This window comes from Cetorhinus maximus, chromosome 8, assembly GCF_964194155.1.
Source record: "Cetorhinus maximus chromosome 8, sCetMax3.hap1.1, whole genome shotgun sequence".
NCBI lineage: Eukaryota > Metazoa > Chordata > Chondrichthyes > Lamniformes > Cetorhinidae > Cetorhinus > Cetorhinus maximus.
In genome coordinates this window covers 115,632,178-115,657,150 of record NC_135886.1, presented here as the reverse complement: position 1 = coordinate 115,657,150, position 24,973 = coordinate 115,632,178, and the positions used below count along the sequence as shown (strand labels likewise).

General features: G+C 39.6%; 1 protein-coding gene across 1 annotated transcript; it reads left to right on the top strand.

Annotated features, from left to right (window-relative positions):
- Positions 1–3,077: 3,077 nt before the first annotated feature.
- Positions 3,078–21,277, top strand: LOC144683903 (E3 ubiquitin-protein ligase XIAP-like). The gene is made up of 6 exons (XM_078547455.1): positions 3,078–4,107; positions 12,166–12,265; positions 13,365–13,443; positions 17,371–17,419; positions 17,619–17,813; positions 19,523–21,277. Exons 1-6 carry the CDS (start codon positions 3,222–3,224, stop codon positions 19,711–19,713), a joined length of 1,500 nt encoding a protein of 499 aa, XP_078403581.1. The 5' UTR covers positions 3,078–3,221; the 3' UTR covers positions 19,714–21,277.
- The last annotated feature ends 3,696 nt before the right edge of the window (positions 21,278–24,973 follow it).

The window sequence follows — 24,973 nt, the reverse complement described above, 5'->3', positions numbered from 1 at the left end:
ATTTGCACTTTCAGTGATTGCTCCTGTTTTTTTTTCAATTCTCCCAAAATGTATTAATTTACTCTTCACATACTTATGCCATTTTGCTAACTTGTCTGTCTTGGAGTATTTTACAGTCTCTCCCTGTTAATAACCAATATTTGCTCAAGACAAAAGTAGGTTTATGTTAAGTCCACATATATATTGGAGTCAAATTGGACGTAATACTTAACCCTTGGTATGGCACCCACCTCTTGCAGGTGACCAACATCCTGTTATCTGATTTCTGTATCTTACCTGCGAACCTACTGTTGCAATTTTTCATACCATGCTCTTGAATTTTTCCGATGGAGCTTCTTGTAAGAAACTGTCAAATACCTCCTGAGTGCACTTTTTACCAAGTGACCATTTGGATAGAGAAAAAACAATGGAAAAATTATGATAACAGTGAAGGGCAATCTAAGTTTCCTGCACTTTTAATTGGTTTTTGTATTTGTGTTGTGCTTTTAAATTCTAGTAGATGTCATCATTACAAGTCCCATCCTTTTTTTTTAACTGTACCAAGAATGGTGAATCTCACAAAAAAAAAGAAAATTAAGTAATGTGACTGTGATGAGGGCAGAAGTAGAGAAATGTTATATTCAGTAATCACATACTGCCATCTCATTTCTCAAATCCCTGGTTACTGACCCCTCTTGTGCCATGTGTCTGACAGCTTAATCTCTCCATCCCGCCTAATTTTAATACCCTTGTTTTGTTAGCTGAGAAGGATAATTGATCTCTAGCTCTGTCATTTGCTGAGGATAGCCCCGAATTTCACAACCTCAGCTCCAGTGGGTGCAATTGTTTACTTGGTGCACAACCAGCTGATCTAACATTGTTTGGTTTCACCATATCCAGCTCTGGGCCTCTTCTATTCTGGGCTTCTATTCTTTGGATCACCGAGTGGGCTAAGGCTCCTTTTTATTTTCTACGCTCAACTGCTTCCTTAAGTTTTTGGCTTTCAGGCTTTCCACTCCTTGCACAGTAGAAGGAGCTTGCTTCTCTAAGCCTTGCACCGTTGCCTTCAGTAAAAACCTGCAAAAAAAAAAAAATCTCATTGCTTAACTTTGTTGTGCCCCATCTTCTAGTCTTTCTTGGCTGTCTGTTTCCCACATGCTAACCTCAAGTAACTTGGGACTGTTGTGCTGTTACAGTCTATGTAAATGCCTCGTTCTGCTTTTTAGCCCATCAAGTTTATGCCAGTCTTTTCCCCATTTGAATCACCCACGCTGCTACTTTCTTTTCCTACACTTGAAAGCTGCTTCAATGATAAATTATTTCAGTTCTGTTTTCAATTCTCCATCAACCCTTTGAGGAAGGGAATTCCCCATTCTAACCCGTCAAATTTTTTTGTGACTTCCCCTTTTTAATAAGTTTCTGCCCGCCTGCAACTGACTCATTGATCAGAGGAGCAAATGATTTATGCCACTGTGGCCCTGAATGTGGAAGACCTTGGTCATCATCATCAGCCATCTCGGCTGTAGTGGAAAAAGTCCCGAAACCTTGTGGGCTGTAATCCATCATTTGATGTCATTTCCACCAATCTGAATTTTAAAAAATTGCTTTCAGTTCTTGTGCCAATTCTGTTTTAGTCCAGAATGTAACCAGCAGTCAATTGCTGCCAAATCTTTTCTTCAGCACTGCTGTCGGCTTAGAGATAAAACACAGCTCACGTTTTTTCCAAATAAAAGAAAGAACACCCAGGATATTGAGAGCTCACTACTTTCCCACAATGGTATGGCACTGGGCAAGATGTGCTCCTTCTCGTCAGATTGCCTAGTTTTTATCTTCAGTAATATCTGGTTAGTTTGCAAATATTGTACACTATTGCCTTCCCTCAGAAAAAATCTTCAGGCTCAGTGTTTATATCAAGGTTTCAGGCGAAAGATGGCACGTAGTCGGTGATTGTCTTTTTGGCAGATACTCCTTGCAATTCCTGAGGGCAGCTTCAAAAATTGTAAATTCCTTCTCCAAATGTTCATCCAATTCAAATATCAGTGAACATCTACCTTTTCACTAGCTTTCTTCGCAGCACCAGTCGGGCCTCAGAGCAGTCCATTGGGCCATGCCCACCAACAAAAAAAAAGGCAAGCATTTAAAGGGGACTCGCGGCTATCAGAAATCAGCCTGAGCTCTGTGGCAGCCTGCTGCCTCTGAGCTTATGAGCCCAAAATGTTGTATCGTGATCCACTGTTTGGGAAGCCCTGCTCGACTTTCTTTACAATGATTTAGTGAAATGGTTGACAATTGAATGAAAATACTTTGTCCTGTTGAAAGTAACTCGTAGCTATGTACTGTATGTGATTCAACTCCTTGTGTATGAGTATTAAGTACCCCATATAAATGCAATTTGCAGGCCCGCAATTGAGGAACTCAGTATAATTCTGCTGGCTTTAGAAACAATGTGCACGATTGAAGTGAAAGGCCAAACATTGTCCAGGCCAGATATTCTCTGGTAGGTAGCTGTTGCATGGAGATTTACAGCAGTTACAAGATGGGCATCAGAGATGCTTTTTATCTACAAAGGTAAAGATGACCAATAAAATTTCTTCTGAAATTTTTTAAAAACTTCAGCCCATCAAGTTTATGCCAGTCTTTTCCCCATTTGAATCACCCACACTGCTACTTTCTTTTCCTACACTTGAATAATTTATCATTGAAGCAGCTTTCCAGTTCTGTTTTCAATTCTCCATCAACCCTTTGAGGAAGGGAATTCCCCATTCTAACCCGTCAAATTTTTTTGTGACTTCCCCTTTTACACGTTGGATTTGTTATTTGTTTGTACCTTTCAGTTGCTGTTTATTTTATAGTTTGTGTGTAAAAGGGATATAATTAAATCATTCTGAAGTGAGCATTGGGAGAAATTGGTGATTTTTTTTCAAAATGTTTCCTACAAATATCTCGTCATTGGACAGTATTTTTAACTGACTGCAACATGTATATTTATTGATTGAAATTAATGCTGATGCCCATTTTAATGAGTTTTGTTCTGAAGTTGCATCAGACTGAATCAGGAAGAAATGATTAGTAATGATGAACACCTTGTTCTTTGATAGGTGCACACAGTGGAATTTCAACAAAAAGAAGTTGGCTGTTCATATCATTATATTGGAAAGACATCTGAATCCCAAGAGAAGATTAAGAACCAAGAATCTGTAGCTCCATAAACGCACAATCAGGATATTTTGTTCTCCTCCAATATGGATATTACAACCGATTGTAAACAAGATCTCTCAAATGAACTCTATAGACTTGGAACATTTATCGACTTTCCATCTGATGTCCCAGTGTCTGACGCAACATTGGCCAGAGCAGGTTTCTTTTATACTGGTATCAAAGACCAAGTTAGATGTTTTAGCTGTGGTGGCGTAGTAGAAAACTGGCAGCATGGAGATTCTGCTATAAGAAAACACAGGCAGCTATTCCCAGCTTGTCCATTTATTAACCGTACATGCATGAATGAACAAATGAACTCTAGCTTTCCAGTCATGTTTCATGACCCCTCAAACTCTGAGGAAGCAGCTAATCATCACCCTTCAGAAAATGGCCCTTGCAGTGACTTGAATGGTGATTGCCAATATCATAACCAACTTCTTAGCGATCCTGTGAAAAGTAGAAGTATTGAAGACATGTCCCATCTACGACCCAAGAATCCTGCGATGTGTGGTGAAGAAGCCAGACTCAAAACCTTCACTACCTGGCCTAGTTATGGCATTGTAACACCAAGAGAGCTTGCTAAAGCAGGGCTTTATTATTTATGCAAAGATGATCATGTACAGTGCTTTTGTTGTGCTGGGTTAATGAAAAATTGGGAACCTGGAGATCGAGCAATGTCTGAGCACAAGAGGCATTTTCCTATGTGTGCTTTTGTTTCGGGACACTCTGTTGGAAATATACCAATTGATCCAAATTGCAGCAGAAAATATGTTAACCAGCCATTAAATGGTGAACCAAAAGCAAACCTTTTTGATCTACCCAAACACCCAGACAAGCAAACATTTGAATCACGGCTTCAGACCTTCAAATGCCCAGAACGTTTTCCATTGAATACTGCTGACCTAGCAGGAGCTGGGTTTTACAGCACAGGTATTGTAAATTTCTTGAAAATTCAAAGTAGTAAGTATAGTTCGGATGCATGAGCTGAATAAAACAATTATTTTGATTCTGTTTCTTGCAGTTAAAAATAGCCATTGCACTTCATCAGTGAAAGTGTAGAAATGGAAAACATGTTGAATAATAACTTTCGTGTTAATGTTTGTCATTGAGGAAGAGGTTAACAGGCCAAGCATCCCAAGGAAACTAATATTGAATTGGAAATGGCGTTTCGCCTAAGTTAGCAAAATAACAGTAATGAAGAAAATAATGGGACTGGAATGATAAATCTCCAGGACAAGATGTTTTCCATTCCAGAGCTTTGAAGGAAGTAGTAGATGCCGTAACTATAATGTTCCAAAGTTCTCTTGATTCAGGAACCATTGCTTAAATTGGAAAATTGCACATGTCACTCTGCTATTGAAGCAAGGTGAGAGATGGGAACCAGGGAATTATAGACTTGTTAGTCTAACATTTGTTAACGGGATATTTCTGCAATTTATAGTTAAGGATAGGGTGATAATACCTTATTTTCAAGTGATCAGGGAGAGTCGGGGTAGATTGGTGAACCTGATTTTTTTTCATTTTGAGGAGATGACTGAAGCCAGGGAAATGTCTATGGATGCTATTTATATGGACTTCCAGAAGGCACTTGATAGAGTTCAACATAAGAAACTGTTAGCTCATGTTGAGGCTCATGGAATGAAGACAAGTTATTGGCCTACTTCAGAAATAAGCTGAGCTGTCGGAAATGGAGTGGGGAGAATGGACAGGTACTCTAATTGACAGGATGTGACCTAGTGGGATCCCACAGGGATCAGTGTTGGAGCCTTGGTATTATGATTGCAATTAGTTAACAGCTTAACTGTGTGAACATTTAACGAAATTTGATCATTAATCATTAATAATTCTATGGCAGTCCCCTCATTGGTTCTCGGACATAATGCTGCAGAAAACTATCCCAGACATAGTGAAGAATTTCAGCTTTCTGACAGGCTTGTCTGCTCACCCCGTTAAAATCTCTGTCTTTGCTGCATGCTTGTCTAATTGCTGCATGTATACAATCTACCATTTATAGCTATTACCAAGGCGCAGATACACAACCTGTGCTACAGTCTTAAATCTTTTTCAGTTTCTTCATTCTATCCATCAAGTGTATCCGCTGTCTGCTTGTCTCTCGTATCCACTTAATGTTGAATTGAATTTGTTCTTAAGCACGAAGGCTACTCCTCCCCTCTATCATTTTCTGTACCTTTCTTGTAGACCTTCTCACCTGGTATATTTAATTCCCAATTTTGGCAGCCTTGCAGCTGTGTCTCAGTAATGGCTGCTATGTCATATCCTCTGTTGAATTTACACCTGCAATTCATTCAGTTTTTTCCTTTATACTGTGTGCATTTATAAAAGAATGCTTATTTGGGCCACACATTAATCTCTGCTTCTGCTCCAATACTTTACATGCTTTTCTTATTTTTCTCTCCTGGTTTAATTACTTCGCATCTTTTTGTTTTCCCTTTTTACCTGTACTGTTACCTAAAGCGCAATCTCTGGTTTGTCCACATACTTCCCTTTCATTTGTTTTCAAATCATTATCTAAACAATTTGCACTGAACCACTCCCCATACCAGCTTTTGGGTCCTTGTGGCTGCTCCTCTCATTATTGCTGCTAGGACCCTGATTCCATCTCAGTTCAGGTGAGCTTGTTCTTCCCAATGTTTTTGATCCCAATGTGGACTATAATAGCTGGATCCTCCTCAGTTCTTTGCAGTCATGTGATGTCCTGAACCCTGACAAGCAATGCAAACTTCGGAATCATCGCATTGCAACTGTACCTGTCCCTCTGACTGTATTGCCTCCTACTACTACTGTATTGCTTTTTACTTCCTGCCACCTGACCACCCCCACCAATCTCCAACCTTTTGTACCAAGGTGTTTTGGATAGTTTGCTGAGCCAATGTGTAGACTTTATCCTCATCCACACAGATAGCAAAACCTCAAACATGTTGGATGAGACACTGCCCGTGCTGTACCTGGATCCCCTTGTGTGCCTCACCTGCAGTCACATCCTCTTGTCCCTGATCACTAATCAGACTGTTATGAATGTGAAGTTTTATAAGATGGTTATATTTTGGACTGTCTCTTTTAATAAATGGTAAAACAGATGGTTGTTATGGGCACTGGGAGCCCAGGTTGAGACTTAATGAAACACGCATGCCACATTTCACACCTGAACACACAGTGGGAGGCAGCTGTTCTTGCTTTATGCGTACTTGGAGACTCCCAGGTGGTCTGATTTTCAAAACCCTGGACACAGACAGATGGGGAGAAAGTGTGTCCTGTAGAGAGAGAGATGAGGACAGCAGCCGTGCAGAGGGAAGAAGGTTGTTTTTTTTTCTTGGTTGGCTTCCAGAGGGATTGTAGGTGTGAAGACGTTCTCTGGTCCAAGAGACAGAATCTGTGGATTAATCCTGGCGGGGGAGAAGTTCGGAATTTCTCAAAGATGGCCACTGGACACTTCTCCCCGTTTTGTTGAGTTGTGGTGAGCCCGTTGAAAGCTGGGAGTAACCTTGGATTGTTTCCTGTAAAGATCGCAGTTCTGCGGAGAGTGTGGTGCAAAGTTTAAATGTGGCATGGGGTTTTCAAGTGTGCGGAGATGTTCTTCTTTTGTATTTGGTGTTAATTGTTGACTAATGTTTAGTCAATGTTGATTTTAGTCTTTTAATTTTGCTTATTCATTTATGGGTGTTTATTGTCCTCATTCAGAGGGCATTTTTAGAAGTCAGCTGGATTGATGTGGGTCTAGAGCCACATGGACGGCAGATATTATGACAATCGGCAATGGTTTTGTGGTCATTATCAGACTTTTAATTCCAGATTTTTATTGGATTTAAATTTCACCATCTGCTGTGGTGGGATTCAAACCTGTGCATCACCCTGGGTCCTCTGGATTACTAGTCCGGTGACAAGACCACTATACCACCGCCTCCCCATACAAGATTTTAAGTTCTGAGACTTTTATGATTCCTTTTAAGTTGGTCACTGGGAGCTCATATACATTTTTAAAGTTATCAGTCTCTACGGGGATCATAACATGACATTTACGATTTCTAACCCAAGGGATGGGACTGCCTCCTGGATCAAATCGTCCAGGTAACTCCTTCCCTGTCTTGATGCCTAGAAATACCTGCACCTTTGTCTCCAGCTCAACAACTCTGAACTGAACTTGCTCAGATGCAGACGTTTATTACAGATGTTTGTCTTGGATCACAGTACTCTTGCAAACTCCGAATGCTGCAATTGCAACGCACTGCCAGCGCTACCGTCCATATCTAACCTTGTTTCATTTATTTAATTGAAATCTTTGTTTCATCAGTACGGATTTCTGGTTGATATATTTTGTTATAGGTAGATTAAATGTTAACCTGAAACTTACCCCGTTGCCCTTTGTACTCTAATGTCAGTTTGCAATTTTTTTCCCCATGCTGCTCTTGGCTTTGCCCTTGGGTAAACAAACACATTTACAATATAAAGGATACTATGCTCATGGTGCATAGGTAAATTATTAAGCTCTGATTCTGCTACTAGCTCTATGCTGACTGAGTTTCTCTGTCTGGTGTAAACTGCTGCCACCCCCTTTTCAATCTCAGTTGCCTGGGGTTTCCACTGTCTCTTTAATTGGTGTTGCCGTCATGAACGGGTATAGAAAATCATCAATAAGACTAATGCAGTGTTGGCCTTTATACCTAGTGGACTATAAGACAAAGGGCTAGAAATTTATGCTACAGCTATACAAAGCTCTTATAAGAATGCATCTTACTACTATACTGTGAGCAGCTCTGAATACCAACCCTTCGGAAGAATATATTGGCCTTGGAGGGAGCACTGTAGATTCCCTGGAATGATACCTGGAGTTGATGTTAAATTACAAGGAGAAATTACACAAATTAGAGTTGCATTGCTTGGAATTTAGAATGTAATAAGATTTTATCCAAGTTTTAAAATGTGAAGGCAAAATGATGGGATAAATAGAAACTATTTTTGCTGGTTCGTGGTACCAAGACCGGGGCGGGGCATAGACTTAAAGCAAGAGAGCCAGGTCCCTCTGGAATGAAATTAAGAATAGTTCTACACGTAAAGGGTAGTAGAAGTTTGTAACACTCCACCATGGACATATGTTGATGCTAGGCCAGCTATTAATTTTAAATCTGGAATTGATGCTTTTTATTAACAAAAGATATTGACAGATTATGGAGCAAAGTCAGCCATGATCTCATTCCATGGTCTATTCATGTTTCAAAATTCTCAAGCATATTTGGAGAAATTTGAATCTGTTTGAGTTTAAGCTTTTAAAATTCTTTTGAAGTAGATCACCATTCTACATAAATAGATATACAGTGATGTAAATAGGTATTTTCCTTAATGAATAAAGGAAAATAATTACTGAACAAAATTATTTGTTACAAAAATGCTAATTACATTAAAAATATTCAAATGTAAATAAATAGTGGGCCGAATCTTCAGAGGAGTGGCAGTCAATGTCGGATTGGGACTTAACTCCTATTTACTTAGCTTGCACTGGAGCTCCACATTTCTCACCCAGACATCTGAACCAGGCCCTCTGAGAAAAGTGGAAGATACCTGCTCCTAGAGTCCTTCCTTCGTAGTGTAGGACAGTTGAGGGAAACCAAGCAACGCCCCTTTTTTCTTTTTTACAGCACTAGCTGCTGCATACCGGTAATTGTCCTAAAGCCACTTTGTCAAGTTGTAGAGAGAAGCTAAGTGGGTGAGGGGGTTGGATGGTGGGGGGGTAGGGTGGAGGTCAGGGGTATAGCTACCTAGGAGTTTGAATTAGTTTTAATCTTTCTAACTTTTCCTGAGTAACTATTCTGCTAATAAGTCAGAACCACCCGAAATCTCAGACTTGAAATCGGAGTTTGAGGGTTCCAGAAGCAGGATAATTGCCCAACGGAAGTTGAAACTTTGGCAATTCCATCAAAATGCTTGCACTGGGACTTCAGAGGGGTCCCCCAGGGCATCTTCCTCCAGGGTACAACTGGAAGATTTGGTCCAATATTATGGCTAACTATTATGGAAAGAAACTGCATCACCCTCTCACCCCCACCTCATTGGCACATGGAGGCCAGGTTGGTTATGAATGGCAGATTTCCTACTTTTGAGTTATGTAAATGAAACAGTTGGGTCATTGAGTGGAAACCTTGGCTTTTGATAAAGTTCTTCCTGAGGTCAGAGATGCCAAGATAAATTGTAGATGCCCAGCTAGCAGTTGATTTAATCCAATCATAGTTTACTATCTGGAGCCTGTGTTGCTGTGCATTTAGTTGGCCATCACGGGTTTCAGTTTGCAAACTTGGCAAGATAAATTTAAGAGGTAAACATTTGTTTTGTTAGAACATGAGAAATAACAGGAGTAGACCATAAAGCCCTTTAAGCTTGCTCCACCGTTCAATATGATCATGGGTGATCATCAGCCTTAACTCCACTTTCCTGTCCGCTCACCATATCCCTTTGATTTGCTGAGAGAGACAACCCTCTGGGATAGAGAATTCCAAAGGTTCACAACCCTTTGAGGCTATGAGAAATTTCTTCACTCAGTCCTAAATAATATGCCCCTTATCCTGAGACTATACCCCTGTGTTCTAATTCTCTAGCCAGGGGCAACAACATCTCAGTATCTACCCTGTCAAGTTTCTTCATAAACTTATATGTTTCAATGAGATCACCTTCTCATTTTTTCTAAACATTAGAATATAGACCCAATTTACGAAGCCTATCATCCTAAGACAACCCCCTCATCCCAGGGACCAATCTAGTGAACCTTTGCTGTACTGCCTTCAATAAACGTAGATGCTCCCTTAAACATGTAGACCAAATCTGTTCACGGTACTCCACGTGTGGTCTCATCAAAGTGCTGTTCGATTGTAGCAACACTTCTTGATTATACTCCAAGCCCTTGCAATGAAGGCCGACATGCCACTTGCCTACTTAATTGCCTGCTGTACTTGCATGCTAACTTTTGTGTTCCAGGTATGAATACTCTGAAATCAACATCTACAAGTTTCATGTCTTTTTAATAAAAAAAATTCTGCTTTTCTGTTCTTACAACCAATGTGAATAACTTCACACTTTCCCCCCACTTAAACTGCATCTGCCACCTTGTTGCCCATTCACTGAAGTGTCATCTTTGCCTTCTGCCAAATTACCTCCAATACCCTTTTCAAATATTGTCTACAGATGATCCTGAATGAAGCACGTGAATGCATTACCCCTACAATTGTTCATTTTTACAAACTGCATGCAGCTAATTGCCAAGTATTTGCAATCGCAGCATCTTTACAGTGCAGGAGGAGGCCATTCGGCCTATTGAGTCTGCATTTGCTCTCTGAAAGAGAATTCTACCTAGTCCCATTCCCCTGCCTTATCCCTGTAACCTTGCACATTCTTTTTCAGATAGCAATCCAATTCTCTTTTCAATACCTCGATGAAACCTGTCTCCACCACCCCCTTGGGGAAAAATTACCGTTACTCTTTTCGCCAATCATCTTGAATCTGTGCCCTCTAGCTCTTGATGCTCCCTTGAGTGGGAACAGTTTCTCACTATTTACCCTGTCCATACCCCTCAGGATCTTGAATACCTCTTATCATGTCTCCTCTCGGCCTTCATTTCTCCAAGGAAACTAGTCCCAACCTCTCCAATCTTTCCTCATAGCTACAGCTCTTCATTCCTGTAATCAGTCTTGTGAATCTCCTCTATACTGTCTCCAATGCCTTCACATCCTTCCTCTAGTCTGGCGCCTAGAACTGGATGTAGTACTCCAGATGAAGCCTAATTCGTCTCTTATACAAGTTCAACATGATCTCCTTACTCTTGTACTCAATGCCCTTATTAATAAAGTCTAAGATACTATGTGCTTTATTAACTGTTCTCTCAACATGTCCTGCCATCTTCAATGACTTATGTACATATACACTGAGGACCCTTTGTTTCTGCACCTCCTTGAGAGTTTCTCCCATTATTTTATACTCTCTTCATATTCTTCCTGCCAAAATGAATCATGTCACCTTGATCACCACAGTCTAGGTCATGAATATATATCAGGAAGAGCAAGGGTCCTAACCTGACCCCTGGGGAACTCCACTACAAACCATCCTCCAATCTGGGGGAAAAACCATTTGTCACTACTATCTGTCCTGTTTCCTGTCACTCAGCCAATTTCTTATTCAAGATTTCCTTATGCAAAATGATTAGATGGTGTTTAAAAGCAGAGTATTTTGTCTATCATCAAGAATCATGAGGGAATATCCAAAGCTCGTGAAACAGATCGCTAGTCCTTGTTTGAAAGATTGAATTTGGACAGTGTCCATCAATAGCTTGTGGTTACACTTTTTTATCTTGACTGTTAACTGGGCTGAATATTGGTATGAATAAGCTAAGGAGGTAATAAAGACAAATGATTTTTTTTTTGTTTATAACTTAATTGAATTGCTCCTACAATTGCCCAAGTTTAGAGTATCAGTCAAGATTCTGTCAAGTGATAGCGTGTACTCTTCTGAAATTTTGCTTGAGGGGAAAACCTACAATGTCATTGACTTCTCTCGTTCCCACATTTGGATAAATTTGACTCTGCTTAATGATTAGATTAGTTTGCAGGAAAATTTCCCTTCCTCCCACTGCTTCAAAGGTGAGAGGTTTTTTTTTTGACTTGCACAACTCGTTTTTATCAAGGCAGTTACTGTTTTTTTCAATTCCCGGGCTATCAGCAACCCTCCAGTGCAGTACTTGTGGTCAGTTGATCATGTGGCCTACAGATCGAGCAGTAAACTTGTCTCATGCTGGTCTGTATGGCCAAATAACACAAACCTTGTGTACTTGCTCCAGAGGAGTGTGCCTCAATTGCATTCATGAGAAATGCATGGTATGAAAAAACATTGAGTTTTATAAAAGCCTTTTATATTCAGAGGACTTATATTGTGCAACATATACTGGTTGTTTCAGTGAATATGAAAAATGCTACATTTGACTTAAAATTTCAGGTGATGAAGACAACGTAAAGTGTTTTCACTGTGATGGAGGCCTGAGAAATTGGGAATCGAGTGATGAAGCCTGGGAGCAGCATGCAAAATGGTTTCCAGGGTAAAATATCAATATTTTCAACTATCTGCATAAGTGATATGCGACTGAATTTTTGCCGTTTTCGATTGGTTTAGTGTTCATGGGGATTAGTTACCTACTCCTGTTCCTATTTTTTTACTATTGTCTTAGCCCTTTGGCTTTGCAAACCAGATAATGTGCAGCCATGAGGCAAGTGGTCTGCAGTCCCACCAGATTTGAAGTGGAAATTTGCACTTTGTGTGCAAATTTCTTTGGATGGAAATTGTTTTCCCTCTTGTGGCACTTTGTCAAGAGCAGAAAATTGTACACAACGTTCTCAGTGAGTTAGTCACATCTATTTGAGTTTGCAGTCAGGGTACAATTTCTCGGCCTAAAGGGACATTGGCTCAGATCTTCCGGTCTTGTCATCAGAGACCAGATGTATTTCCCAGATGCATTATGGGACCCTCAGAAGTCCCAATACAGTAACTCCATGGAAATTGCCTGGGAAGTTTGAACTTCTAATGGGCAATTCCCTCTGCTCTCCAGGACCCTCAAAAAAAAAGTCTCCAGCTCTTGAGTGAGTTGGAGCCTTAGGGTTCCAAATTGCTTACCTGGATAGCTACCCAGGGAATGCTAGACCGAAAAGTCCTAGTCTACCTCCTGCATAACTATACAGCTGACCCCTTCAGCACCCCCTGACCTGACCCTATCTACTTACCGTACCTACTCACTCTTACCCATACTTTCTCTCCATGGCTTTTCAAAGAAGCTTTGGACATTTTAAACTCTACTTGCCGTAATACGGTAGCTAGTTCCGTGAAAAGGGAGCGTGACTTATGTGTAGGCTCCCTTCGCTGGTGTCTTCAAGATTTCTTGCACTGAGTCAGCTTGGAAGGATCCTCCATCGGAAGATTGCCCAGAAAAATCTGAGGAAGGTGAGTGGGTTTCTTTTTGGAGGTGGGATCTGATCAGGGTTGGAAATAGGGGTTTCAATCCCGATGGGAAGATTTGGGCCATTATTTCAGCTTCAAAAAAAAACTGAAGATGATTTGATGCTTCCAATCTAACTCTTCTGAATTCAGTTGAAACATAAATGCGTTGCTGAAATGCCTTCAAAATAACTGCTGTGTCCAAATAGGTGTGGGTTCCTGAATCAACAGAGAGGCCATGACTTTGTCAGTGATGTTCAGTTGAGGAAATTACAATCCAGTTCTACTGTAAGTTCTACTTTTGAAATGTTTTTGTTTTACTCAAGTGAAACAAGGTGTCACTGGAATCTAGTGATTTAGTAAAATTCTTAGTTTGTTTATTGTAATTATTCAAATATTGAACGTATAATCACCATGCAGGTCTCAGGATATATGAATCAGCCATGTACATAATGGGCTACTTCTGCAAGATCTTGACCAGATTAATTGCTGTGTTACATGGCAAACCATATTATGGGTTGGAAGAACATAGATGAAACGCTCTCCATCACTTGTCCTCTGGTAATGACCAATATAACTGAAAACTCAGCATGAATGAATTAATGGTTTGGATTTTGCTGAGGCTCTGGAGTGGTTAGTTCAATGTTCTCCATTACACCTCTGCAAGCTGAAATTGTCAGGGTGTCGGGCGTGGGCAGATTAACATGGAAACCCTGAATTTGTGGTTTAACACTGTGCTCCACCATAGCCTGCGCTGTGATCTCCCCAACTCGCAGAGCCGACAGTCGTTGAAATCAGCGAGAATTTCAATTTACCCACTCCCACCTTGTTGTAAAACACCCTTTTAAAAAGTTGCACCTTGTTCAATCTGGTGGTGTTGGATTTTTGATGATGGTGATTAATATAATTTGAACCAAACTGGCCCTGAAAAAATAATTTCTTGTCATGGAATGGTGTTAACTGATGGCTTTTTAAAATAAGCTTAAATATTTTTTCACAATATTTATCCTTCACCTTTACCTTGTGTGTATGTCCCAATTTTTAATTTGCTCCATGTAAAAGAAAAAAAAGTGGTTATGCATTTTACTACTTTTTAGTTTCCTGGTTGTCGGTGAGAATCCTTTAATGTGATTGGCTATTTCAACAGCTTGGTGACATCATTCCAACTCCATATTGGAAATGCCAGTAAAGGATGCTGCAGTCAGATAGAGATTAAATTCTCACCAGAGAAGTCACTACATCTCTCATTGAGGCTTAATCTGAGATCGGCGGCTAGTGCCTTTGCCTCGCCGCTGGCTACAAACTCCAACCAATCTGTTGCCTTAGTTGGAGATGACCATATGAAACTGACTGACAGGAAAACAGCTGGTCCCCCCAGTCTACCCCACATCATGATGACTGGATCATCATGAATAAATACTTCTTTGCTCCCCTTGCAGCTATGTAATCTGGAAGGGCAAAATACTGTTGGAAGAGTTCTCACCAACTCCTTAAGATGATGAAAGCCAGCCGAAACTATAAAATGGATCAAATTTCATCTGTAAAGGCGCTTGCCTTCTATTTGATGTGATCTCTGACCCAGTCAAGAACCAGCTCAGCTCCCTCTTGAAAACCTTTAGAAAGTCACCGCCCACCACAACAGCTGACAATGTTTGTTTCTAGGGGCTCCCTACTCTCTGGGAAAAGAATCACTACCTAACATCTAGTTTGTTCCCGATTTTGTGTAATTCAACCTCTGGTCCTCTCTGATCTGTTGAACCAGAATAATCAATAGGAATGCTAACCAGCCCTTGAAATATTTTATAGACTTCTATCAGGTCTTTGCTGCTCTAAAGTAAGTAGATTGTGTTCCTTGAGTCTGAGTAGCTGAGGTTTTTCGAGCCAGTAATTAAACTTGAGGCTATCTTCTGGACTTGTGTTCAGAAAAGGTATTGAGGGATATGAAACCAAAGTGGTTAAATGGAGTTAACATAGAGATCAGCCATGGCTAATTGAATGGCAGAACAAGCTTGAGGCCTACACCATTTTCCATGTTATAGCACTAATTGAGGCAGTGAAGCTTTGATTGGGCATCAACTCCAAAACAATGTCAGTAAAGAGCATTTTAAGTCATATGCCTATCATTAATTTAAGTATATTATAATGTCTTGGCTATAACTATATTCAGCACACCACTAGTGGATTTTCAGAGAAACTGTCCATTTTGTGACTTAGATGAAGGTATTGACAGAATGTATCTAAGTTTGCTGACGGTACAAAACTAGGTGGGACAGTAAGCTGAGAGAAGAATGCAGGCTGCAAAGGACTTTGGACAGTTTAAGTGAATGGGCACTAAAGTGGCAGTTGGAGTATAATGTGGAGAGCTAGGAGATTATTTACTTTGGAAAGAAAAAAACATTTTTTTTTGAACGGTCAAACTTTTAAATGTTGCTATTCAGAGAAGTTTTGGTGTCCTGGTACAAAAAGCACAATATGTAGGTACAGCAAGCATTAATAAGTCAAATAGCGTGCTTGCCTTTATCATAAGGCAGCTGGAGTACAAGAGTAAGGAAGTCTTGCTCCAATTGTACAGCATTTTGGCGAGACCATGTTTGGAATGTTGAGCAGAGTGTTGGTTTCCTTGTTGGAGGAAGGATATAGTTGCCTTCAAGGTGGTATAGGCAAGGTTCACTAGCATGATTTCTGGGATGAGAAGCTTGTCCTGTGATGAGCAGTTCAGTTGATTGGGCCTAAACTCTTGAGTTTGGAAGAATGAGAGGTGATCTAATTGAAACAGACAAGATTCTAAAGGGGCTTGATGGGGTAGATGGTGAAAGGTTGTTTCTCTTGGCTGGGGAATCTGTAGTGAGAGCACATTATCAGGATAAGGGGTTGATCATTTTAGAACAGAGATGAGAAATTTCTTCCCTCGAGTGTGGTGGATCTTTGAAACACTCTTCTCCAGAGCATTCTAGATACTTTGTCATTGAGAGCTTCCAAGCCTGATATTGATGGATTTTTGGACTTAAGAGGAATCAACGGGTATGAGGATTGGGTGGAAAAGTGGAATTGAGGGCAAAGATCAGCCAGGATCTCAAGGAATGGTGAAGCAGGCTGAAGGGACTGCCATTGCTCTTCTTTCTTTTATTAATGCTTTACTTTTTAAGCTTATGGTATTAATCGCCTTTTTTGTAATATACTGCTTGGACCTAACCAACTTGGAGGCAACTGTTTATAACCAGTTGAGCCACAAGATCGTGGGTTGAAGTCCTGCCCCAAAGACTTAAGCACATAATCTAGGCTGACAGTTCAGACCAGTTCTAAGGTACCATTTTTTCAGATGGTGTTAAACTGTGGCCCCTTCTGCCTCCAGTGGATGTTCATATTTTAAAAAAACGTATGGCACTCTTTGAAGAAAGAGTAGAGGGGCTACCTTTGGCATTAAGGCCAATATTTATCCTTTAACCAATACCAAAAAAACAGATTCTGGTCATGATCGCATGACTGCAGGATTTTGCTGTGTGCAAATTGGCTTCTGTTTCCTACAAGAAAACAGTGACTACTGTTAATTAAGTACTTGTGAAGTATAAAGTGCTTTGAGATGTCCTACAGTCAAAGTGCTCTATGAATACAAGACTCTTAAATGTAACTTTTTCTTAACCTCTAGCTTTCTTTGAACATCATTTGGAACTTCTCAAAAACATTTAACTGAATGGAATGTTAAATTAAGGAAGTTGGTCTTAAATAGACACGAACAATGTGACAAACTTAACCACGTATGTCACTTTGTGAGATGCCACTCAGCTAAATCACTGTGCAGATATATTTTCCAGGTTTTTATTTCAGTGGAAATCTGACAGTTACTTGCCAATTCCCAATGTGTTATACGTGTCAATATTGTAGAGAATTTCTGTCCAAAGCAGTATTGCAGAACTTTGCCTGATTAGATTTTTGGCAGGTTCCAGCTTGAGTTGATAGGAACACTGGGAGTTTAGATATTTGTGTGTGTTTAACCTTTAACTTACAGTTTCATTTGTGTTAAGAGGGCTGAAAATTGGCAGGACACTTTTTGCCATGGGTAGCATGTTCTTTTTGTTTGATTTCTAACGAGGGCATCAACATGCTTGGTGCTTACCACCGAATGTTAAAAGTTCTGATGTTTGAATGCATAAGTAACTATTTTGAGTTTGAAAATTAACCTTGTGAACTGTTTATCCACAATATATTTTGTTTCAGACTGAAGCCTTCCCTCAAAATGGTCTTTCTGCACATCTATCAGACTCTGGTTAGTCTTTTGCTAACATTAAAGTTTTGTGAAATGTCGTGCAGGTATTGACCATCCATTGAACCATTATGTATTAGCATTGATTTTTTACCATCATCTTTGTGTAACATGATTATCCTGTTAATGTTTAATTCCTTTTCTCCTGATTGTGATTGATATTTCATCACTCTCTTCATGTCTTATATATTGATATTTTCAGAAAGCTCACTTATGCAAACCCCAGTAGTTCAGGGTGCTCTTGAGATGGGATTTGACAGCTTGCTAATAATGGAACTAGTGAAAAAGAAACTCAATTCGGCACATGATACCTACAGCTCTGTTGAAATGCTGGTTACGGATCTTCTGGCGGCTGAGAGAGAAACACAGGATCAGGAACATGAGGACCAGAAGGAAGGTAATTGTACCAGTGCTATCCCTTGCCTCTCCTCTCACATCAAAGTTCTAGCAAGTGTTCCATTACTTTAACAGGAAATACTATTTCTTTGAACCTACATGAACTAAAGATAATGTACAGCAGAGAAAAGGGCTGTTCATTTCAACTGGGACATGTGGCGTTCGTGCTCCATAGCAGGTTTCTTCCACTCTTCTAACCCTATCAGCATAACCTATTCCTTTCTCTTAATGCTGAAAATTGTAAAATAGATATGCTTGCAGGGACTGGGTAATGTAGTAGATTAAGATTGTTCTTGTATTCAGGACATCTCCAAAACTGGCTGCAAACTGATGTGACTGAAATTTTCTCTTTCTCAATGTACACTTTCTGTTTGCCTTGTGTTTTGAGCAGTCTCAATTCAAATTCAAATTCAAATTTGAATTCTTAGTCTCAAACTATCTTGCATTCAACTTTGCTCGTATGCTACATGACTGGAATATAACTAAGTTATCAGTGGAGTGGGAGATATTTATTCCCTGGTAGATTGTTGAAGAATAGAGCATGAGTTCCTCGCATCTGACCATGCTAGATATCAGCTGTGTCCAATGTGCGGACAATAGTCTGCAAGGTTCCTGAGCTCTGACAGTCTAACCCTGATTAGACGAAGTGGTATTTTATTTGGGCTTATTCACTAATTTTGTTCTGCTGTGAATTTTGTTGCTCTGAGGTTTGAAAATGCCTTTTGTACTGTTGCTTCATTGGTCTTAATCTTAAATTGTAACATCCAAGATCATAACTGTTAATAACTGAGACGTGTGTTCAATAGGAAGATGGATTTTAACTACTTGTAATCCCAGAATACCCTCTCAGCCCAATAAGGGAAAACATGGACATCCCTATGGTACATAAATACAATAGCAAAATATTGAAGAAACAAAGTGCTGGATAAAGTCAGCACATCTGGCAGCATCTGTGGAGAGAGAAACAGAGTTTACGTTTCAACTCAATATGACTACTTGAGTTCCAAAGAAGTCATATTGGGCTCAATGTTAACTCTGTTTCTCTCTCCACAGATGCTGCCAGACCTGCTGACCTTTTCCAGCACACTGCAGATGCTGGAATTGCAAAACAAAAGTGCTGGAAATACTCGGTTAGGCAGCATCTGTGGAAAGACAGTTAATGTTTCAGGTCGATGACCCTTTATCAGTGTTGTTAATTCTCTCCACAGGTACTGCCTGACCTGATGAGCATTTCCAGCATTTTCTGTTTTATTACCTACAACACATGATCTGGAGTAAGATTATTTGCTGTTGCTAAATGCCTGGAATGAATTGCATTCCCTAGTAGCCATGCCCCTTGATTAAGATGAGCACAAAATTCACAACTTTAAGTTTGGGATTTCCTTTTTCCTTAATGTAGCACATCAGCTCCATGATTCAAATGAGTGAAGCATTTTTAGATGTTTCATGGGCAGTCTTGTCTATTGCCATAATCTGCAATGTTTGATGACCTTTAAATAGAAATATATTATGGCTATTTAACTGTTGTACAATAAGCTTGTTTCAGTGTGTTTTTAAACCAAGAATTCCTTACTCTTTGAATATAGTGTTGGCATTCAAGTTGCAAATTTGACTTGTTAAATCGTTTGTTGTTAGAAACATATATATGTTAAGTTTAACTTCGAAACCTGTTTCGACAGTCTCCCTTTAAATAAATCTATCTCTTCATAGATACAAACCTGGAAGAGCAGTTGAAAAAACTCAAGGAAGAGAAGTGTTGCAAAATTTGCTGGGATCGAGATGTTTGCATTGCCTTTGTACCCTGTGGTCATATAGCCACATGTAAAGAATGTTCTGCTGTGCAGAAATGTCCTATATGCTGTTCCCAAATTCATGAGAGAGTTAGAATATACATGTCTTAATTACTGAAGTAAAATTCATCAGAATTTGTTGCCTCAGTTTTGCAGTAAATAAAGATTTTATTAACTTGTATTGTGAATTAAATGAATATGATTGCAACTTGTTTCCTGTTTAAACTTTATTGTGCAGTGACTTTTTCAAATAATTGTGTAGTAACTTTAATAGTGTGCCAATTAACTAGCAACACTGAACACTTAATGAACTAAGCAATGTAGTGTACAAATTAAAATGAATTATGATAAACTATTTGATAAGGCCATTATGTTTCAACAGAACCTGTTGATCATTTGGCAGGATTTTTGTGTAATCTTTTACAAATCTTAAATTGCCTTAAAACGCAAGGTCTTAATGCTACTGAACAGAGTACCCACTGTCTCTTGGGCAACTTTTGTAACAGCATCCTCGAACATGGAGGACTGTTTCAGTTGAAGCGTTCAATTTTAATTTCTAACTTATGGTATAAAGTGATAATTTCAGACTCCTAATATAATGAATTGCATTGAATTCACAGCATTTTAGTATGGCACTTTAAGAAACTGGCAGGATTGAAATTGTGGTTAGTGTTGATTTTTTTTTTGGTGAATTTTCAATCCTTTTTTGGGTATATTGTCAGATGATTGCATACTCTATTTCCAGGAGGGTGGGGTAGAAAACTGGTATAGTATGGCGTTGAATTTGGAAATCTGTCAAATAAATATAACTCTGGTTGTGGATTAGTCTACTTTTCAAAATGGTCTCATTTGCACAACCAAAAGAGGCTGTATTGTAGGAAGCAGATGGCAAAGGAATCATGGAGTTTAAAAAAAAAGGTACTGTACTTGCAATTTTTGATTTATGATAATGCAGGATTAAAATGTGCTGCTTGAGTAAATTGTAGTTGGAAGTCCCAATTAAGTATACACCGAGGATTTAAATTAAAAGGTTAACAAATGAAAGAAGCCATGCACTGGTCAACTGGTGGCCTATCGTAACATCATGTGAAGATTGAATGTTGAGTTTTAACATTGGATTGTATAACCAAGTATCTATTCTGACTCAAGATCATGTACTTCAAAATGATGGCTGCACTGCTGTGATCTGAGTTTCACCAGTAATCTGGTAAACTATGATCCACCATAGATGAGCAGACTGCTCACAATATTCGGCCTTTAAGGGAATCATCGTGGAATGCATTATTTCTTAATTTGTTTTAAGCTGACGGATAGTTTTTAATTGTTGACTGACATGCGCAAAACAAACGAACATGTAGAAACTTCCTTTTAGTTGGAAGTTCACCAGATTTAAAAGTGAAACCTGTGACTAGCTGCTAGATCATGTACATGGATTCAACATATTCTAGGTCAGTTGTGTACTTGTAGTATTTATCTGAAACTTTGAAAATGTGCTCATACAGGACCAAATGAATACAACTATTCTTAACATGTACTTTAACCCTTTACCTTTTTAAATATCACTTGGATCTTGATTCAATTTTTCAGTTGGAGAGTAAAATAGCTTGAATCTATGCTTTTATTTATAATTTTGCAAGGCTGAGGAATAATTTGTAATAAAAATTAATTTTCATCTGATCTGTTGGTTGTCTGATCACTTCCCTCTGTTTATCACATGATGCTTTTGCTGTTTTTGTAGTTTTATGTAGTAGCTTCAAAATATTGGAACCTCATTTTTCGTTACACCAGATACTGCTCCTGGTATGCTCTCCTACATTCTTGATTTGAACCAGGGGTTGATTGCCTGACCTGTTGGTCGTGGTAGACTAAGAGATACATGGGAAATGAGATTACAGGTTGTGGTTAAGTATGATTCTGTTGCTTTTGGCCCACATCACCTCGAGGATGCTTAGTTTTGACCTGCTTGATCTGATCTGAATCACCATGGTGGCAGTACCACACAACATAATGGAGGGTGTCCTTGGTTTCCACAAGGACAGAGGTTGTTCCTATCAATACTGTCATGGTCAGATGCACCTGTGACTGGGAGATTGGAGAAGATTAAATCAGGTAGATTTTTTGCCGCTGGTTGGTTCCCTTGCTACTTGCCACAGGCCCAGTCTGGCAGATATCTCTTTTGGGGTTTAGTCAGGAGTGATGCTGCTGATCCAACTTGGTGATGGACATTTTAGTCCCCCACCCAGAATACGTTCTGTGCCCATGTTATTTGGAAGAAGCACTGAAGGTAGTGTTCAACATGGAGGAGCACTGATTTATCAGCTGAGGACGGGTAATAGATGGTAATCGACAGGAGGTTTCCTTAGCCATACTTTATCCATGCCATGAGACTTCACTCCCTCCCTTTTTATAGAGCAGGACATCCCCAGGGATGATGATTGAGGAGTCGGGGATGTTGGCTGTAAGGTAAGATTTGGTGAGTATGGCAATCAGAACGTTGTTATAATAGCCTGTGGGACAGCTCCCAATTTTGGTGCAAATCCCCAAATTTAAATGAGGAAGACTTTGCAGGATTGACTTAGGTTCTGATGCCTTGGTCCATACTGTGGTTCAGCTGGTTTTATTAATTTTGAATTTGCAATTTGACACAACTTGGCCATTTTCAAGGACTATTAAATGTCAACCACATTGCTCTGGAGTCCCATGTAGACAAACCAGCTCAGCACCGCAGTTTCCTTCTCTGAAGTGCATCTTGTTGACGGTACACACTGCTGCCACTGTTTGGTGGTGGTGGAGGGAGTGAATGTTGGGGTTCAATGAGGTGCCAATCAAGCGGGCTGCTTTGACCGAGATGGTATCAAGCTTCTTCAGTGTTGGAGCTGTACTCATCCAGGTAAGTGGAAAGTATTCCATCACACTGCTGACTTGTGCCTTGTAAATGGACAGGCTTTGAGGAGTCAAGAGGTGAGTTACTGTGCAGAATTACCAGCCTTTGACCTGCTTTTGTAGCCACAGTATTCATATGTCTGGTCCAGTTCAAGTTTCTGGTCAGTAGTAACCCCAGAATGTTGACAGTGGGGGCTTCAGTGCTGGTAGTGCCATTGAATATCAAGGAGAGATGGTTAGATTATCTCTTGTTGGACATGGTCATTGCTTAGCACTTGGCAACTAACATTTACGTCACCCAATTAGCTGAAGCATGAATGTTGTCCAGATCTTGCTGCATATGGACATGGACTGCTTCAGGATCTGAGGAGTTGTGAATGGTGCTGAATATTGTGCTATCATCGGTGAACATTCCCAATTCTGATCATCTGATGGAGGGAAGGTCATTGATGATGGAGGGAAGGTCATTGATGAAGCAGCTGAAGACACCATTAAATGGTTTGTGTTTGGGTGTGATGGATTAAGCCTAATAATGTTACAAATCTCCTGTAACATTTAGGACTTCGTTCAATTCATGAGTTCTTGGCTTCCAATTTTATTCTGAACAGAGTTCATTTTACTTGTTGCGGCTTCACTTTCCCTCATTCATCGTGGCAAAACTCCTTTCTCTTTTAGTAGGTTTTACAGCATTTCTGTGTACGGAATTAGAAAATTGTACACTTGATTTGGCCTGGTCAACTTTTTCAAGAAAAACATTGATTCTTGACACTCCTTCTGGAGTTCAACAGTTCCTTTACTCTTCGTTAACACCATACACTGCAAAGTCATGAGGGTGCTGACCTTTTAACACAACCTGAACAGGAAGTTCAAAGACACAAACTCCTGAACTCCTCTTGGCTGCAGGTCTTTTAAGGTCCAAATCTGTAAAGAGCCTTGACTAGCCGTACAGCTGAATTGTCATCCTCTTGTTTAAATGCAGGATTATTTTCAACTTTAAGTTTGTTGCCTTGATTTAAATTTTCAGTTATCCTGGTGATGCAGGTTTTACACCAGCTATTTAGCAACTTTAAGAACTTAGTTAAGATCACATTGATCAGTCAGGATATCGTTTTTGTCATTTTACTTTTTGTTTCTCATCTTCCCACTCAGCACAAACCATTTCCAATTATTTTTGAGTGAGTGCTTCAGCATTACTTTATGTTCAAGAACACTAATCCTTCCTCAGTTCCATGGTATCGGTATTAGTCTGGTTCTGTCTATTCTTTAAATTTCTAAACTTTTGCCTGTCAGTTTCTGGCCCTGACTCCTATGCACTGATAGAGCAGTTTTCATTATCACCAGATTGTATATCTGAAGGTAACATGGATGCTTCTAAAGCTTTCCCATGAACATGCTTTGCAATAAGACTGGCTAACTTTACTAAAACTATTATAACTAAAGGCTGCCAAGTCCCCTTTACCTGATGGCACGCATTCTTGAGTCTTAAAAGAAGTAGCTGCAGAGAGTGGATGCATTGGTTGTAATCTTCCAAAATTGCCTGGGTTCTGGAAAGGTCCCAGCAGATTGGAAAACTATAAGTGTAATTCCACTATCCAAGAAAGGAGGGAGATGAGCAATAGGAAATAAGCCAGTTAGCCTAACATCTTTGATTAGAAATAATGCTAGAATCCATTATTAAGGAAGTAGTAGCAGGACCTAGAAAATCATCATAAAACCTAGGAGCGTCAACATGCTTTGACAACTTGGAAGGTATAACATGTAGGGTCAATAAGGGGGAAGGAGTGGATGTAATGTATTTAATTTCCAAATTATGAGGTGCCACAAAAGTTTACTACACAACATAAAAGCTTATGTTATTGGGGTAATATACGACCATGGATTGAAGATTGGCAAACCAACAGGAAACCAAGCATAAATAGGGTCATTTTCAGTTTGGCAAACTAGAACTAGTGGAGTGCCAGAATTAGTTTTGTAGTCTGTTAGTTACAATTTAAGTCAATGACTTGGATGAAGGGACAGAGGGTATGGTGGCCAAATGTGCTGACAATACAAAGATAGGTAGGAAAGCATTGTGAGGAGAGACAAAGAGCTTGCAAAGAGATACAGTTAAGTAAGTTTGCAAAATTTTGCAGATAGAGGGTGTGGGGAAATGTGAGGTTGTCCACTTTGGTATGAAGAATAGAAAAGAGGAATATTGCTTGAATGGAGAAAGACTAAAAATGCTGCATTAGAGGAATATGGGTCTGCTATAAATGAATCTCAAAAATTTAGTATGAGGAATCATGTTAGAAATGTACAGGGCACGGTGAGACCGCAGCTGGAGTACCACCTATGCTTTTGGTTTTAGTAGTTAGGGAAGGATATACTTTTATTGGGGCAGTTCAGAGCAGGTTCACTGGGTTAATTCTTGGGACGATGGGGTTGTCTTTTGAGGAAAGGTTGAGCAGGTTCAGTCTATAATAAAAATACCTGGAAAAACTCAGCAGGT